The sequence below is a fragment of the Diplotaxodon limnothrissa genome, linkage group LG5 (genome assembly GCF_057381915.1).
Source record: "Diplotaxodon limnothrissa isolate DT_005_m linkage group LG5, D_limnothrissa_male_GT1.1, whole genome shotgun sequence".
NCBI classification, from domain to species: Eukaryota; Metazoa; Chordata; class Actinopteri; order Cichliformes; family Cichlidae; genus Diplotaxodon; species Diplotaxodon limnothrissa.
In genome coordinates this window covers 15,245,341-15,262,882 of record NC_140600.1, presented here as the reverse complement: position 1 = coordinate 15,262,882, position 17,542 = coordinate 15,245,341, and the positions used below count along the sequence as shown (strand labels likewise).

General features: G+C 40.0%; 1 protein-coding gene across 1 annotated transcript; it reads right to left on the bottom strand.

The window, feature by feature from the left end:
• Positions 1-9,077: 9,077 nt before the first annotated feature.
• LOC146631827 (uncharacterized) lies at positions 9,078-10,288 on the bottom strand. The gene has a single exon (XM_085353928.1). The coding sequence runs from the start codon at positions 10,281-10,283 to the stop codon at positions 9,588-9,590; it is 696 nt and encodes a 231-aa protein (XP_085210054.1). The 5' UTR covers positions 10,284-10,288; the 3' UTR covers positions 9,078-9,587.
• Between the last annotated feature and the right edge of the window lie 7,254 nt (positions 10,289-17,542).

Below are 17,542 nucleotides of genomic sequence, written 5' to 3'. Positions count from 1 at the left end.
AAGAATGGACAAATCAGAAGTTTTAGGCAGACTTGTTCACACTGAACACACTATAAGGTCACAAGCAAGCAAAAGGATGAAGGACACTTAGAAAAGTACAAGAGTGCGGTCTGATTGGTTGGAAATATTTGAATAAACTATACAAGACAGTTTAATATAGTATGTTCAAGTTGTTGTTGAGATGTTGAACTTCAGCAGTGTTTTAAAGCCACCAAAATCACACTGAAGATTTAAGATTAAGTTGCTTTTTTTACAGTAAAATACTGAATAACTGACACCAGCAATACACAGTAAATCCCTCCTAAAGGTCTTAAAGATGGCTCATCCTGTTCAATTATTGTAGCATAACTGCAAACATTGTGTGATTTTTTAAAAATTACAGATCAAGGATATTAAGAGTTTTCTTTTTTTAATGTTTGGAAATTGAGCTCTGAAAGGATTTTTTTAAAAAGGTGTTTATAAAAAAAAGACATCTCCACCAGAGCACCACCATTGCCTCTGCCTTTCTGTCTGTTTTATGATGTCAAACCATGTTAGCTTTCTAAATAAGGTTGTCACATACTCCATGATGCCCCTGGAGTCACAGCTTCTCAGTGAGTGAGCTCATTCGAGCGGCAGCGCTTGCACCCACCTCCTTCCACAGGCCCACCCCTCTCCTATGGGAGACATATTTAATTTAATCAAGGCCTGTCAACACATTGATTTTGGCACTTTCAATTATGGCCCAGCCATTTACGGGCTTCATGGGCTGTGGATCTACTGATCTGTGATGAGGGGGGCCCTATCAGTGCAGGACCACATGGACGAGGAGCCTCTTTGTCTTCCTTATGGCCCTGCGCTGTCTGCAGGAGACACTGACACATGGCTGGTGCTTCGGTTTCACTCCCCTCCTGCTACCCATAATTAATCCCTCATTAGACAGGTCTTTATTGTTTAATTTGTGCCTTTCCTAATCAAATTGGGCAGATTAATTGCTACAGAATTCAGAAACGGTGGTGAAAAATCACCGCTTTTAATTGCCTTCAGGTTTTATGACGCCCAAGGCTCTTTTACTGAGCCATCACTGGACACGGGAGAAATATCTCACATTCTAAAGAATGTTCTCTGCACCAGCTTTTGAGTGATGATGCATTACTGGGTTGCTTTTTTTTTTTTTTTTCAGAAAGCACAGCTACTTAGCTGAAACTCATTAAAATGTTTCTCTGAGATATATTTTCCCTTGCAGTCCTAATTGCAAAAGTCAACCTTACAAATTCTTGTGTTTATTTATGGTCTTGGCCTTTTATTTGTGTTCTTTTTGGACTTTATAGGCAGGGTTGTGTATTTGTGTGTGTGTGTGTGTGTGTGTGTGTGTGTGTGTGTGTGTGTGTGTGTGTGTGTGTGTGTGTGTGTGTGGGTGGGGTCTAAGAAAACAAGAGTAAGTTTAGGTTTCCAAAGAGGTCTAGGTGTGCGTGAAAGTGACACAGCATATGTGAGCATATGTAAGAAAATGCTTTTAATCATTAAATAATCTTTTCTGTTGGATGTATTGAAGGGCTCTGGGATTATTAGTGCCTCTCATATTGTTTGAGTGCAGTGGAGAAAAGTGAGTTGGATGAATGGTGTTAGGTGTGACAATAAAAATTGTAACAAGCTATTTGCTTGACACATTTTTACAGCGTATATTTAAGTGGTGAATAAAACGCCAGGAGCTTCTAACACTTAATAAAGAAATGCTTTTGCACGCTTTGCACGGGCACCTTGTAAATGCAGTTCTAAGCCATATTTAAGTGAAAACAGAAATGAATATTGCAGTCACTCTGTAAGGGTAAAGGTTCACACAGCTCAGTGAAGAAGTAAAGGTCAACCTTTGTTCGCAGTGCCGAAAGAAACTTTGTGATCATTGCGAATTAGGTAAATACAATAAATAAAATAATAATTTTTAAAAAATCTGTAATGATCATAATAAATTATTACTACCCCAAAATACAACAACAAACCAGACAGTTTCAGGCCCTCCTTTAACAGTTTTGGAAAAAATATTAATGGTTTGCAGAAATATTTTAAATGTGCATATGCAGTAATCATGATTGTACTTCACACAAAAAATAACTGCTGATTATAGCTTTACTGCAATGATGATGTGTGCACAAAGCACAACAAAATTATTAAAAAATAATACATAACCTACAATCTTTTGTTGCAAGTGCAACATACCTGTAAACCTTTGCATAGACTCTGATATCTGTGTGCAAATGTGTGAAAAAAAGAGCTGTCCTGGCTGGTTGTGCGTGTGTGTGTATGCAAAGCATCATGTTTCAATGACATCATTTAATGAGAGCACTGATGTCAAAAGTAAGGTAATTGCGTCGGCTGTCGTGTCACCATACACCTTGGCAATTATAGCGTCACTCAGCGATTATGGATCATTATCTTTTTAAATGGCGAGCAGTCCAAACAATGGACTTGCACAAACCGATCTACTAATTGCTAGCAGATATAAGTAGGCATGTGGAGCCATATATATATATATATACATATATATATATATATATATATACATATATATATATATATATATATATATATATATATATATATATATATATATATATATATATATATATATATATATATATATATACACATACACATCTATATATATATTCAGCTTCTGTTGAGTGTATGCAAATTATGAGGTTGAGTTGTACAAATGTAATTATTAAATTTCACTTGATGGACAGATGAGCACAGCGAGAAGTACATGTGTGGTATTTAGTGATGGATCACTTCTTCACTGTTAAATACAGTGAAGAAGGACAGAGCTGGATGGTCTTGTGGGAAAATGAGCCATTTACCATTCGCCAGAGGTTACTGAGCCATTTTTTACAAAAAAAGAAGAAAGAAAAAAAGAAAAAGAAAAGGTGGAAAAGTTGGAGAAAACTCCAAGGTGAGTCATTAAATCCATTAAGACAGCAGTGATCTACTAACAAAGGAATTTGTTTTGACTGTAATATTATTTATTAATTTTCACTTTGTTCCACGTGTGCAGATGAAGTGTTTTCCTCATGGATTAGCTGGTGCTGTCCACAATTGTTTTGCCCTCACTAACCCCTTTTGCCCTCTCTGCACCAGTTGAGACCTTATAAGGCAGCGTAGATTCCTCTGGCTTGTATGCTTCATATTATCTTCACATCCCCCTTATTCAATATCTCTGATGATTATCTCTGGTGAAGCTGAGGCCCACGACCGTGCAGGAGCCTCGGCCCTTTTATGCACAACTGGATCACGGTTCGTTCTTTTTGTGTGTCATACTGTAACAGTTGTGTAATTGGTTTTGTTTCCAACAGATGGTTGTCCACTGTTGCTGTGAAACATTACAGACTCTGAAGTGATTGTTTGGAAACAGATTTAGTTCAATTTATTGTATTTTTCTTTCAGCAAGTGCAGATGTTTTACAGGAAGACATGTTTTCAAGATTAAGACTGTTGATGACAATGAAAATCATTTATATGTTAACTGCTTTTAGTCCAGTATCATAGAAAGCAGCTCACGTGGCCTTGAGTTCATTTTAATAGGTGTTAGCAAGCACAAGTGCTCTGACCCAGAAAATTTATTGGATTAAGTCTGCTCTCTTCTCTCTAATTTCCCTTCTATTTGTTATACCAGTGGTTACTGACAATCTAATACTACAGACAAATTGAGCAAAAGCGTACACAAAAAAAAAAAAAAGTTTGTATTTCCCTTACCTTAACCATCTCCTAAATACACCCAAATGTTTTTGTGCACAGAAATATCAGCGATTCAGTGACTTTACAAATAGCTGTTGGGTCAGAAAATGCATGTGTCATCTGTTTCTAGTTCTAGCTAATTAGCACTACAGCTCATCTGTGGAGGATGCTATAAATGTTCACTTCCTGTCATGCTACAAAAGCAGTTGTGGGCATAGACTGTATATAAGCAATGGCTGGAACTACAGACCCCAACAGGAAATCATGTATCTCTCAGCTCCCTTGCTCTATGTTCTCAGTAAACAGTTTTCGAAAGGGGGCATGAGCTCAGTTGCTAATTTTAACTTATGCTAAAAAAAAGAGTGGGTGATATCACGGTGACTATGTCCATCATTCATACGGTCTTTGGTACAGGTAAAACAATTTGGTGAAGGTTGGCAAAAAGAAAATGGTTAATGAAATTGTTCACAGCAAAGATCAAAGATTTATTTGACTGTTTTCATTTACAGAGAGATCAGATTATAATGTACCGTTTTTTTGGCACAACGAGACAAGAAAAAGTAGGCATCTATACAGCTGGTAACTCTAAAAGTAACCAAATAAAACCAAAAACACTCAGTTTGGATAAATAGCACTGGAAACATGCTTGATTAATTTTGGCCTACTTTTAACAAAACTCTGATCTGGTTGAGTCAATGTGGACAGCACGGGCATAGTGGACCCTTCATTAACTACAGATCCATAAAAATCTAAATACTAAATGTATTTAGACCAAATATATACTCCAGAAGAAGTCCTGTTATGAAAATCTTAAGGATTACGCAAACACAAACTTGACGTATGAATGGAGGCTCATTATGAGCTGAGGTTCCACAGCTAATTATATCTGTGCTGGGCTGTGATGGTGAGGTTAGCTACTTGCTGTGTGGTGGAGCCACAGAGGCTGCACAAACATCTTCTCAGAGGCCTCGGCTCCTTGTTTAATGAAACATTGCAGGGGCCTCTGTGAATGCACACAGAGAGGCACGGCACAATCTGACGGACAGTGTCACCGAGGCCATGCCAATTATGTTTTCAGCAAAAGCCCACCAACCCCTTCCCTTTTCATCCCGGCCCCCATCCCACACCTCGTGCTCCCTGCTGAGACATAGAATAACAGGACAGAGATATGATTACTAATCTGCCCCCCCACACACACACACACACCAGACACTGAACACTCAAAATGATGGGATTTGTTTGTTCAGTCATCAAGAAGTGTTTCAAACTGAAGGAGAGGTCAGGAGGGAGGATGGCATAATGAGAGTTTGCAGCTTCAGATGTTTGTTTTTGTTCTGATTGGATTGCGTGAGGCTTGATGTGTCTTTGAGTGCTCGCTGGTTTCATCTTGGGTGTAGCAATCTACTTTTAATGGCAGCAATTTGTTGGGTCTACCAGGACTGGTGTCATGGACTGTACACTGCATCACAAAGAGACGCTTAGTTTTGAACAAAGTAGCACATTAACCGTGTTTTGCCAGCTTTGTGGTAAACTCTAGGTCACGTCTCCTCTCTCGTGAGCCTTTGTGTGCGATTGTTCTCCCTTTCTCCGGTTGCGATTTTCTGCTCCGAGGTGCCTCTGCCGCTCTTTTCACATGTATGAGGAGGTGATTAAGTACTCTTCTTATGGGTTCATTCAAATTTTCTGGCAAAGATGTTTCATCCACCTGACAAAGAGGGATGGATATTTCATTTGTCAAATTCTGTAATTGTGTGGGAGTCAGTCATCACATATGTAACTGAAGAGAGAGCAAGGGGCAGGGGAATAGAAGAGGAATTACGTACAGAGAGTGCTCTTTGAGGGTGATTTAGCTCCTGGTTTCAATGTGAATATGATCAGAAGAATAGGTACCACTGCCTATTGTCTTGTGGAAAAAGATTTGTCTCTTTGTCACCAAGAGCCCCACTCTCTCTGAAATCATTAACTCTGCTTTCACGACGCATTTGCACCTTCATAAAAATGATTCAAAAAATTAAATGTGTGTTTTATTCATTTGCTCTATTGATCTGTCGTACAGTTGAATTTAAGTATTTTGACACTAATGTATTATTGTTCTTCAAGCTGTTTGCTTCAGCACATTCAATCATGTATGTCCTTAGATCCATTTTCTTCCGCTTCAGTTCAGTGTGGTGGCGGGTCTGGAGCCTATCACAGCTGCTAGTAGACATATTTATGATGTAGCTAATTTAACACACAGTATTCACACTGCGAGGGCTAAAAAGTTATTAAACACATGATTGATTGATTGATTGATTGAATCTTTATTTTGAACATGTTGAAAAAGTATAAAAAAAAATAGAATTAAAAGAGACAAATGAACAAAGCAAACAAAAGGAAAACGAGCAACCACAACTCCAAATAACGTCCATGTTCAAAAAGGAGCAGGAAGAAGCATAAGCTTATTTAATCCCACCCCTTTTCCACTATCTAGTATCAATAGACTACAGAAATACCTCCTTGCAATTACATTATATGTTATGTGTAATTTTTTTTTTTTTTTTTTTTTTTTAAATATATACACATATATGTTTCTATCTATCCATACATACGTATATACACACATACGCACATATACACATTTTCAATAACCCCATTAACACCTCAAGGATACACAGCCTACAATTATATATATATATCCATACCAACAAACCCGTGCATGCGCACACACATGAAAATATTAGACAAGAACACCCTATCAAATCTCTACCTTTTCCCTGTACCCTGTAAAAACCATATCCTTAAACCGCTTTTTAAACTGCGCCATGCTTGGACATTGCTTCATATCTTTACTTAGTCTGTTCCACAGCTTCACTCCACACACAGAGATGCAAAAACTTTTTAATGTTGTACGGATACGAGGATGTTTTAAATTTAATTCCCCCCTCAAATTGTATCCCCGTTCCCTTTTAGAAAACATTTTTAGAATATTGTCAGGAAGCAGGTTATTTATTGCTTTATATATAATTTGTGCTGTGAGAAAATGAACCAGATCTGTGAATTTTAGAATTTTTGATTTTAAGAATAGTGGATTTGTATGATCTCTGTAACCAGTTTTATGGATTATCCTTATGGCCCTTTTTTGTAATATAAAGATTGATGATAGCGAACATTTGTAAGTATTGCCCCAAACCTCTGCACAGTAATTCAAATACGGTGCAATCAGGGAACAATAGAGAATGTGGAGTGATTTGTGGTCCAGAATGTGTTTTACTTTACTCAAGATTGAGACACTTCTTGAAATTTTGTTATGTATATGATTTATATGAGACTTCCAGTTTAATTTATCATCTATAATCACACCAAGAAACTTATGTTCAAGTACTCTTTCAATTTCCACACCATCTACATGAATCTGCACTTGTGCATTTCTAAGGGAATTCCCAAATAAGATAATTTTAGTTTTACTTAGATTTAGCGATAGTTTGTTCCTGTTAAACCATTTTTTAATTTTGCACATTTCTGAAGTAATTGTATCCAGCAGCTCCTTTAGATTCCCCCCAGAACAAAAAATATTTGTGTCATCTGCAAATAATACTAATTTTAATATATCAGATGCCTTACAAATATCATTTATATAAATAATAAATAATTTTGGACCCAGTACAGAGCCTTGTGGAACACCACAAGCAATGTCCAAGCATGATGAGGAATGGACACCCAGCTTCACAAATTGTTTCCGGTCACTTAAATAATTTTTCACCCATTGCAGTACAACCCCCCTAATCCCATACCGTTCCAGTTTATTAATTAATATGTCATGATTGATTGTGTCGAATGCTTTCTTGAGATCCAGAAATACTCCAGCTGCATACTGTTTCTGATCTATAGCATTCGTAATCTCCTCAATTGATTCGATTAATGCCAGAGATGTTGATCTTTTTGATCTGAATCCATATTGACTGTCAGAGAGTAATTTATATTTATCTAAGAATTTGTCTAATCGTTTATTAAACAGGTTTTCTAGGATTTTGGAGAATTGTGGTAGTAAAGAAACAGGCCTGTAATTTGTGAAGTGGCGTCTATCCCCGGTTTTATACAGCGGCACAACTTTAGCTATTTTCATTTTGTTTGGCACTTTTCCCGTCTGAAATGATAAGTTGCAAATATATGTTAGAGGTCCTACAATTCCTTCAATGACCTTCTTGACGATTTTCATGTCAATATCATTACAATCAGTAGATGTTTTATGTTTACACATGTGTACAATGTCAATTATTTCTTTTTCCTCCACTGATGTGAGGAACATTGAGTTAGGGTTCCTATCAATCAGGTTTTCACTACAGTCTACTGATGGCAGTGACTCAGGAATTTGTTCTGCCAGTTTTGGTCCAATATTTACAAAATAATGATTAAAGCTGTTGACCTTATCAGCAGTGTTTTCCATAATATTGCCATTATCGATAAAGTATTGTGGATAACTTTGTTGTCCAGAATTATTTTTAATGATACCGTTTAAAACATCCCATATTCCTTTCATATTATGTTTATTGTTGTTCAATATTTTACTATAATACTCCTTTCTACATACACGTATAATATTGGTCAACTTATTTTTGTATTTTTTATATTTATTTTCAGCATCTTTTGTTCTTTGTTTTAGGTATTCCCTATAGAGTGTATTTTTCTTTTTACATGCATTTTGTAAACCCTTAGTGAGCCATGGTCTATCTGAATATTTGTGCTTTCTGTTGTATTTTATTGTTGGACAGTTTTTATCGTACAACTCCATGAATATTCTTAAAAATATGCCATATGCAATATCAATATCAGCTTCTTTGTACACATTGTCCCAGTCCTGATTTAATAGATCGTTCTTAAATGCAGTCATCGTTTCTTCCGTCCTTACACGTCTGTATCTCAGTTGTTCTTCATGCTGATTTTTCTTATAATTAGTGTCATAAACTGCAAAAACTGGTAGGTGATCACTGATGTCATTAATTAATAATCCGCTCACAATGTTGTTTTCCATATTGTTAGTGAAAATATTGTCAAGTAAGGTGGCACAATGTGGTGTAATTCTGCTAGGCCTGGTTATTTTAGGATGTAAACTCAAACTGTACATAGTGTTTAGGAATTCGTCGCTCATTTTATGCTTTTTTGGATTCAACAGGTCAATATTAAAATCACCACAGATAAACATAACTTTTTGATTTGTTTTAGATAATATTTCCTCTATGAAGTCATTAAATACTTGAATACTAGAGCCAGGTGTTCTATATATACAGCTAATTATTACATTTTTTTCTTTTTCCTTATAAATTTCAATTGTTATACATTCTAGTAAATTATCAATTACAGTTGTCATACTTTCTACCACCTTGTAGTTTAGGTTTTTATCCACATACACAGCTACTCCCCCTCCACTCTTGTTCCTTCTATTTACAAAATTCACTTCATATCCCTCCAGTCCAAAGTCCATTCCTTTCTCCGCATTGATCCATGTTTCAGAAATGGCAATAATTCCAAATGGATTTGTCAACTCATTTAGATATTCCTTTATATTGTTGAAGTTGGCATACAGACTTCTGCTATTAAAATGGATTATTGATAATTTATTTTCCGTGTTGATGGTGTGCTTAAACTGTTCATCAGTGAAGTAGCAGCAGTTACAGCTGATGTTGTAGAAGAAATTATTTTCCGGGTCTATATCCTTTTCTAAGTCTAGAACATTATGGTCTGTGTATCGAAATGTTCTCAGTTCCAGATTATCATAAAGAGAATTCCAATGAGTCATGTTGATATTGTTGCCGGATGCAGATGAAGTTCTTTTGGACTGTGCCATGTGTTGTGTTGTGTGTCACGTCACATGTGTATTCATACCTCCAGAGTAAGTTGACCTCAGTATTTGTCCAGCTCTTCCATATTTCTGATGACCAACACTTTGGCTTGTTCCGGTGTTCCATTGAGTTTAATGAATACTTTGCAGTTGGTGGTCCATGTACTCTGAATTTTTCCCTGTTTCTTCAAGTAACGTGCTTTCCTGGCAATGTCCGCATTTCTTTTTATCAGATGTTCGTTCATGAAGACATCGGATCCTTTCAGTTTCCTTCCTTGTTTTAACAGTGCTGTTTTCTGTTTTCTGTTTGCAAATCTCACAATGATGGCTGGTTTGTCACTGTCATTTTTTCGGGGTAGAGGGTGGCAAGCCTCAATGTTGTTATAATCCACTTCCACACCTTTGGACCGTAGAAAGGTAACCACTTGATGCTCCGTGGAGTTGACATCTTCCTCTCCTGGCCCTCCTACATTGTCAGTGGCGACCGCCCGGGCGTATGACCGGGGTTTGATGCGAAGCCCCGTGATGATAACATCGTTCATCCGGGTGTACTGCTCCAAATCCGCCACTCTGTTCTCCAGGTACGCCAGCCGCCGATCCTTCTCGGCGTTCTGGATGCGGAGAGCCTTAACTTCCTCGACCAGGTCCAGGATGGCTTTCTGCTGCAGTTTGACAGTAGAAATCTCCTCTGTCATAAACTCCAGCGACTTCTTAATATCGTCTCCTTCCTCGGCTGACAGAACTTTTTTCGGGCCCATGCTGAGAGACGCTCTTGTAGCTTTGCCGTGACGACCGGCTAGCTAGTTGATGCTAGCGTCCTGCGAGTCCTGCGTTTGGGTTCCTTCTTCCTCCCAGTGCAGAGCAGAGTCTCTTTTCTCTGGTTTAGTGCAGCAGGGGAGCCACTCAGTGGGGGATAAACTTACATGATTATACAGACAAAAAGGCCTGTAAATGAACAGCGCAAAGGCTCAGAGTATAAGATACGGCCATGTCTTTATTTCTGCGTAACAGGATTAGCAAGCCCATGAAAGGCACACAAAGTGGCCGGATTATGGGCAGTGTCAGTTCACTTTGAGGAGTTCCTAAATCTAGGCGAGGAAGCTCAGCTCTGCCCTAGAGCTGAGATCACCCCAGCCCTTACGGTGTGGCTTGTGTAACACGAATGCCTCCTTGACTCCTCCGCCCCCTGCAGTACACACTTCATTAGGCATAAGAAACACAATTAAAATCAGTTAAAGAAAGACCACTGACTGCTCGACTGTTGCTTAATAGGCTTAAGAGGCTAAAATAAATCTAATTGCATGTTATTGGTTGGAAGTTAATCCCCCATGGCTTGACACTGGGGTGAGTTTTGGCAGATTTGTGCTATGTGGTTCTGCACCAGCTAAAGATTGGCTCAATGAGAGGAGCTTTCATGGTTACAAAACCAAAGGAGTGCACTTGACTCCTGACAGGGGCTGAAAACCACTAAAAAGCTTGCTAAGTGGTCTCAAGTCGTGTCGAGTGCGCGCTCTTGTATGACGAGAGCACCCTGTGAGTCCACACACAAGTGAAACGATGATGGCAGGATCATGGTGCCAAGTGATATAAGGTTTCAGTTTCTTGTGCATTTTCATTTGCGGAGAGAGGATTATGAAAGTTTGCAGGCGCAGGAACTAAGAGGCAGCGTCATGGATTCGTTGTTTCATTACACAGTTTTGCAAGATATTACGTGGAATTAATATGCAATTACTCCGTCTGCCAGAGACACCTGAGCTGATTTCAAAGCGCCACATTAAATGAACCAAAGCAAAATCAAACACTTAACTCGCTGTTTGGTTTCTGGAATTGTTTCCAGTCGTGTAACAATCCTGCAAACAGATTGTATTTTTCTCCAGTCCCACCATAATTGGAACCTCACTTTTGCCCTTTTGTACATATTATTAAGTTGTTAAAGCTATCAAGTCAGAGGTTGGGCATTTAACCGGATAGCCACACGCATTGTTAAACCTTTTTTTTTTTTTGTTATTTCAACTAGACAAGATTTGCCCTCTCAAGGTTTTTCCTTATGCATACAATACCTTTCATCTGTGCATATGGTCATGAATGTGCTGGTGCATGATGACTAAATAGCTTATGGTGTAAATAGGAGCCAGGCAACTGAGCTCCAAAGTGGATGGAAACAGTTTTCTATCTTATTTACTTTGGAACGAACAGGAAAACCACCTATTTACTTCCAAGCCCTTCTTCTCTAGAAGGTTTAAGTCTGCCTTTAATTTAGTAAGCAATTCGACAACTCACTTTTCACAATAAGTACTAATGGTTCTCCCTTGGATGGCAGCCTGTGGGGTGTAAGATTAATTACATTGTGATGGCCTCCTTTGCTGCACGCAAATGCCAAACAGACAAGTCAGCCAACCTCAGATGACACAGATTCAGCTCAAAGCACAATGGCCTTTCCTTGTTGCATCTGCTGTTTATGTGCCACTGGTGGCCACTGTAACGCCCAACCAAGCCTAATGGTAACTTTTAAACAGTAAACCAAGTAGTGGTTTGCGGTCACTTCTAGTATGGCTTAAGCTTAGTGTGCAGAGACATGAAACTGACTAATCAGAGCCTTAAAAGAAACAGTCGAAGGTTATGTGATGGATCAAGTAAAAAAAATTGGACAAACTCAGCAAACAAAATATACATTTTTGAGCTTGGCGCAAATGCTACTCATGCCACAGACATTTGAATAAAGAGATGGTACTCGACCCTATTAAGTGACAAATCTATTTCAACATAAATCAGCTTATGTTATGTGACGAATTTAAGGTCTGCAGAAAGTGGCGTAGCTACAGTTTGTATAGTCACTACCAATCACTGTAGATGGCATCTGACGACTCTCTGCCTCCCCTCACAAACATGCAGATACCAATAGGTGCTTATCACGTGGAATGGCAGTTGCCAGTCAATAATTAGCACAATCCATTATGTTATTTTGAAGAAAAGAATCTCTTTGAAAGTAACTTTGAGCCTTTGATCACAGCCTGATCACCTGTTTACTTATCTGGCTTGAGGCGTCTGTTTAGCGTTAGGTGCTTCTGCCTTCACGTGGCCGAGCACAGAGCAGAATGGTAAAAGGAAAAAAAGTAAAACATCGAGACGACTTTAGGGAATCCTCCAAATGTTGATGAATCCTGCAAAGCACATCAGAATATTCCTCAATACTCTAACACAGGTTTAACGCTGCTTGTAAAACACAAGGCAAATTGTGAACATACAGCAATCTGCTTAAAAACCTGGTAATAGAAAATAAATTTCATAAACACCGGTGCCAGCAGAGATTTATTTTTTTACCCTTTTAATTATGTAGGTGGAAGGAAGTTTCGTATTCTTCTACTCAATAAACTATATTAAGCTCTTTTTTAAATGTATTTGTTTGTAGAAGAAAATAGAAGCATAAAGAGTTCTATTATTGGTGCATTTTTAAAATACTGAAAATATAATGTTGATCTTTGTAGGAGTCCCACATTATCTCTGTTATTAAAAAAAATTCCCCATTGGCTTTAATACACTGACATACTTTAAGATCAAAATCTGCAAGCTAAGCAGTAATAAGTGTTATCATTGGATTAGCTGGCTCATAAGTCTGCTTTCCGCTTTCATAGGTCTGGAAAAAAAAGTCCTTTCACACACAATTTAACCTCAAGTTCATATCCTTATGCATTACACCAGTTATCTCAATATCTGGTTATATGCAGCATTAAAACTTTTACATAATGGAAAAATCTGAATCTACAATTGTTAAAAATAAAGTTATAGCATGAAATTATGTGAAAGGTTATTTACATATCCTAAAGGTTAACTGTGGCAGGCAGGTTAATAAAATGTGACAATTTCATAAAGATCAATTAAAAAAATCGACACTATAATTCATATTCTACTTATTTAGCAGTCGAAGATTGTTGACCTGCACAAGCCTGGAATGGGGTTCAAGACCACCCACAAGAACCTTGGTGAGAAGGTGGTCAAGGACCGAGTTTTGGTAAAATGAGCATAAAATGAGCCTCAATTGCCTTTGGTCTGCGGTTATGAGAAAGGTGGTGGATCAGCCCAGAACTGCACAGGAGGAGCTTGTTAGTGGCAGCTGAAGGCAGCTGGGACCACAGTCACCAAGAACACCATTGGTAACCAGGGATGGGAATCGAAGGTTTCGTCTGCTTGTCTACCAGTCCTGCTTATTGGTTTCACATCTACTTGCGAGATTTCAGTTTGTGTGTTGGAGGTGAAAAACTATCAGCATAATCTACAGCATGATATGGTCAGTACCTTTATTTTTATAGCACAAATAGACAAGAGTGCAAGGACAAAGAGAAAACTGCATCTATGACAGAAAGAGATGCATTAACACAACTTCAGCTCTTTGCAAGCATCTACACAGATGACATGCTAATGCTAAACTAACCAAGAACCCAGAGTGAAGGCTGAGTGAATGCAGCCCGGCAGCCCACCATAAACCGCAAAAGATAACAAACTGACGAGCAGTCAGGCTTCAGCGTATCTGTTCATGTTTCTACAGTAGAATCACTGTGGCGATCGCTTCAAAGTCTCTCTGCGCTGGTTTTCATCTTTGCTTTATGTTGCTGGCTTTGTGTTCATGTCCTCAGTAGGATAGGCATTTGTGTTGGTGTGCTTGGCTGTAGCCTTAGGTTTATATTGTTAAATAGTAACTATGAGACAGTGTGTTTCAGCAACGTTTCAGAGTAATAAGAAAGTAATTTAATGAGTAGTATGAATAGTTACTTTCTCCTTTTAAGAAAAGTTAAATAGTTAAAAATATCCCTACAATAGACTGAAATATTGCAGTCCCCAAAAGCCCCACCTGTTCAAGAAGTCACATATACAGGCCTGTCAAGTTTGCCAGCAGACATCTAAATGATTGAGAGAAGGTTTGGGAGAAAGCGCTGTGGTCAGATGAAACCAAAATTGAGTGTTTTGGCATCAGCCTGTCATGAGAAATGCTGGGTATGACCCAAAGAACAACATACCCACAGTCAAAGCACAGAGGTGGAAACATTATGCTGTGGAGCTGTTTTCTGTTAAGGGTGCAGGACGACTTCACCACATTGGGGGGCCAATGGATGGAGACACATGCTGTAAAATACTGGATGAGAACCACCTTCCTTCAGAAAACTGATGATGAGTTATGGATGGGTCTTCCAGCATGGCAGTGACCTAAAACATAGGAATGGCTGAAAAAGAAGCATATTAAGGTCATGGAGCGGCCTAGCCAGTCTCCAGAATTCAGGCCCATAGAAAATCTGTGGATTTTCAGAATCAGAATCAGAAACTTTATTGTCATTGTCATGAGAACAACGAAATTAAGAATGGTCCCCGATCATTGCATCATCCCTAGCAATATCAAAATATAAATAAAACAATAAAATTCAATAAATAAAATAGATAGAATACTTAAAATACTAATAAGATATAACAGTAAAACATTCACATACGTTCCCACACACATGCTTCAGACCGTGCATAGATTAACACAAGAGTGGCGTGATGGACATTTTTTTGTAGTATTCAGATGTGTTATTGCAGTTGGATAACAGCTGTGTTTGAGTCTATTAGTCCTTGCTCTGATTGCCCTGTACCGTCTGCCTGAGGGCAACAGTTCGAACAGGGAGTGGCCAGGATGTGAGGTGTCTTTTATGATGTTTTGGGCCTTTTTAAAACAGTGGGCGTTGTGTAGAACTTCCAGTGTGGGGAGAGGGCAGCCAGTGATCTTTTGGGCGGTGTTAATGATCCCTTGGAGTGCTTTCCTCTGAGCCCCTGTGCAGCTAGTGTACCAGATGCATATGCAGTAAGTTAGAACACTCTCAATGGTGGCTCTGTAGAAGGACACCAGCAGTCTCTGTGTGATGTTATTCCTCCTGAGAATTCTCAGGAAGTACAGTCTCTGTTGGGCCTTTTTCAGCAGCTCGGAGGTGTTCACACTCCAGGAAAGGTTCTCCTCTATATTGACTCCCAGGAAGCGGAAGCTTGCCACCCTTTCTACACAGTCCCCATTTATGAATAGTGGTTGGATCTCTGCCTTTTTCCTTCTGAAGTCTATTATGAGTTCTTTGGTTTTTGAAGTGTTGAGGAGGAGGTTATTGGCCTTACACCATGACGTCAGCTGCTCCACCTCGTCTCTGTACGTAGACTCGTCTCCCTTGGAAATGAGCCCCACCACTGTGGTGTCATCTGCAAATTTCACAAAGATGTTGCTGTGGTGGCGAGGAGTGCAGTCGTGTGTGTAGAGAGAGTAGAGCAGTGGACTGAGCACACAGCCCTGGGGTGAGCCAGTGCTGAGACTCAGGGCTGAGGATGTATGATGGCCAACTCTGACTCTCTGTCTACGGCCCGAGAGGAAGCTATTGATCCACATGCAGGTGCTGTATGGAAGCCCCAGGTCTTGTAGCTTGGCCACCAGTTTGTGTGGAAGGATGGTGTTAAAAGCTGAGCAGTAATCCACGAAGAGCATCCGCACATAGCTACCATGCTCTTCCAGGTGAGTTAATGCAGCATGGAGTGCTGTGGCTACAGCGTCTTCCGTGGATCGGTTTGCTCTGTAGGCAAACTGGTGTGGATCCAGGCTGCGGGGCAGGGCTGCTGTGATGTGTCTGCGGACCAGCTTCTCAAAGCATTTCATTACCACTGGGGTGAGTGCCACCGGTCTGTAGTCATTCAGGCCGGTGATGTGGGGCTTCTTAGGCAAGGGGACTATGGTGGAGGACTTCAGGCAGAGTGGGACAGTCGCCTGTGCGAGGGATTTGTTGAAAATCCTGGTGAAGATCCCAGCCAGCTGTCCTGCACAATCCCTCAATATTCGACCTGGCACACCATCAGGACCCGCCGCCTTCCTCGGGTTAACAGCCTGCAGCATGCGCCTCACCTCGTGCTCTTCCAGGGTGAGGGTGGTGCTGCTATGGGTGGCGTGTTGCTGCTGTGGCTCCAATACCTCCGGTACCCTGGTCTCAAAGCGGGCAAAGAAGATATTCAGCTCCTCTGCCAGCTCCAGGTCACCGTCCGCAGCTCCGAGATTGATCTTATAGTTGGTTAGGTGCTGGATGCCTTGCCACACCTGCCGGCTGGTATTACTCTTCAAATGGTCCTCGATCCTCCTCCTATAGTCCCCCTTTGCCTCTCTGATGCCTCTCTTCAGGTTGGATCGGGCTGTGGTGTAGTAATCCCTGTTGCCAGACCTGAACGCAATGTTCCTCTCCTTCAGCAGCTGCCTGACCTCCCGGGTCATCCAGGGCTTTTGGTTGGGATAAGCCCGGATCCGTTTGACTGCTGTAACAGTGTCTATGCAGTGTTTTATATAGCAGAGGACACCGTCTGTGAACATTTCCAAGTCCTGATGTTCAAAGATATCCCAGTTAGTCCTGTCAAAACAGTCCTGCAGCTGCTGAGAGGCACCCTCTGGCCATATGGTAATATTCTTTGTGATGGTAAGAGCAGTTTTCTTGAGGGGGGCATATGCAGGGATTAGAAACAGTGACAAGTGGTCAGACTGACCCAGATGTGGCAAAGGTCTGGCCCTGTAGCCCATTTTGATGTTGGAATAAACTTTGTCCAGAATCTTGTCACCCCTAGTGGCACACTTGACGTGCTGGTGGAATTTGGGGATTGCTCTTTTTAAGTCTGCGTGATTGAAGTCCCCTGCTACGATATGTACAGCGTCAGGGTAAGTGCTCTGTTTATTATTGATGTTTGTATGCAGGAGTGCGATCGCAGAGTTAGCATTAGCATCTGGTGGTATGTAAACAGCTGTTATTATGACAACGGTGAACTCCCTAGGTAGGTAGATGGGCCTGCATTTAACAGTCAGATATTCAATGTCCGGTGAACAGTGACGGTCTATTATCACTGTGTTGGTACACCAGCTGTTGTTCACATACATACAGAGCCCCCCTCCTTTGCGCTTACCGGAGTCCACTGTTCGGTCATGTCGCTGTGTGGTATAGCCTGCTAGCTCAATAGCAGAGTCTGGAATGGATTGATG

What these genes read in the sequence shown, in the direction of transcription:
- LOC146631827 (XM_085353928.1), bottom strand. Translation starts at nt 10,283, where the DNA reads ATGGGCCCGAAAAAAGTTCTGTCAGCCGAGGAAGGAGACGATATTAAG.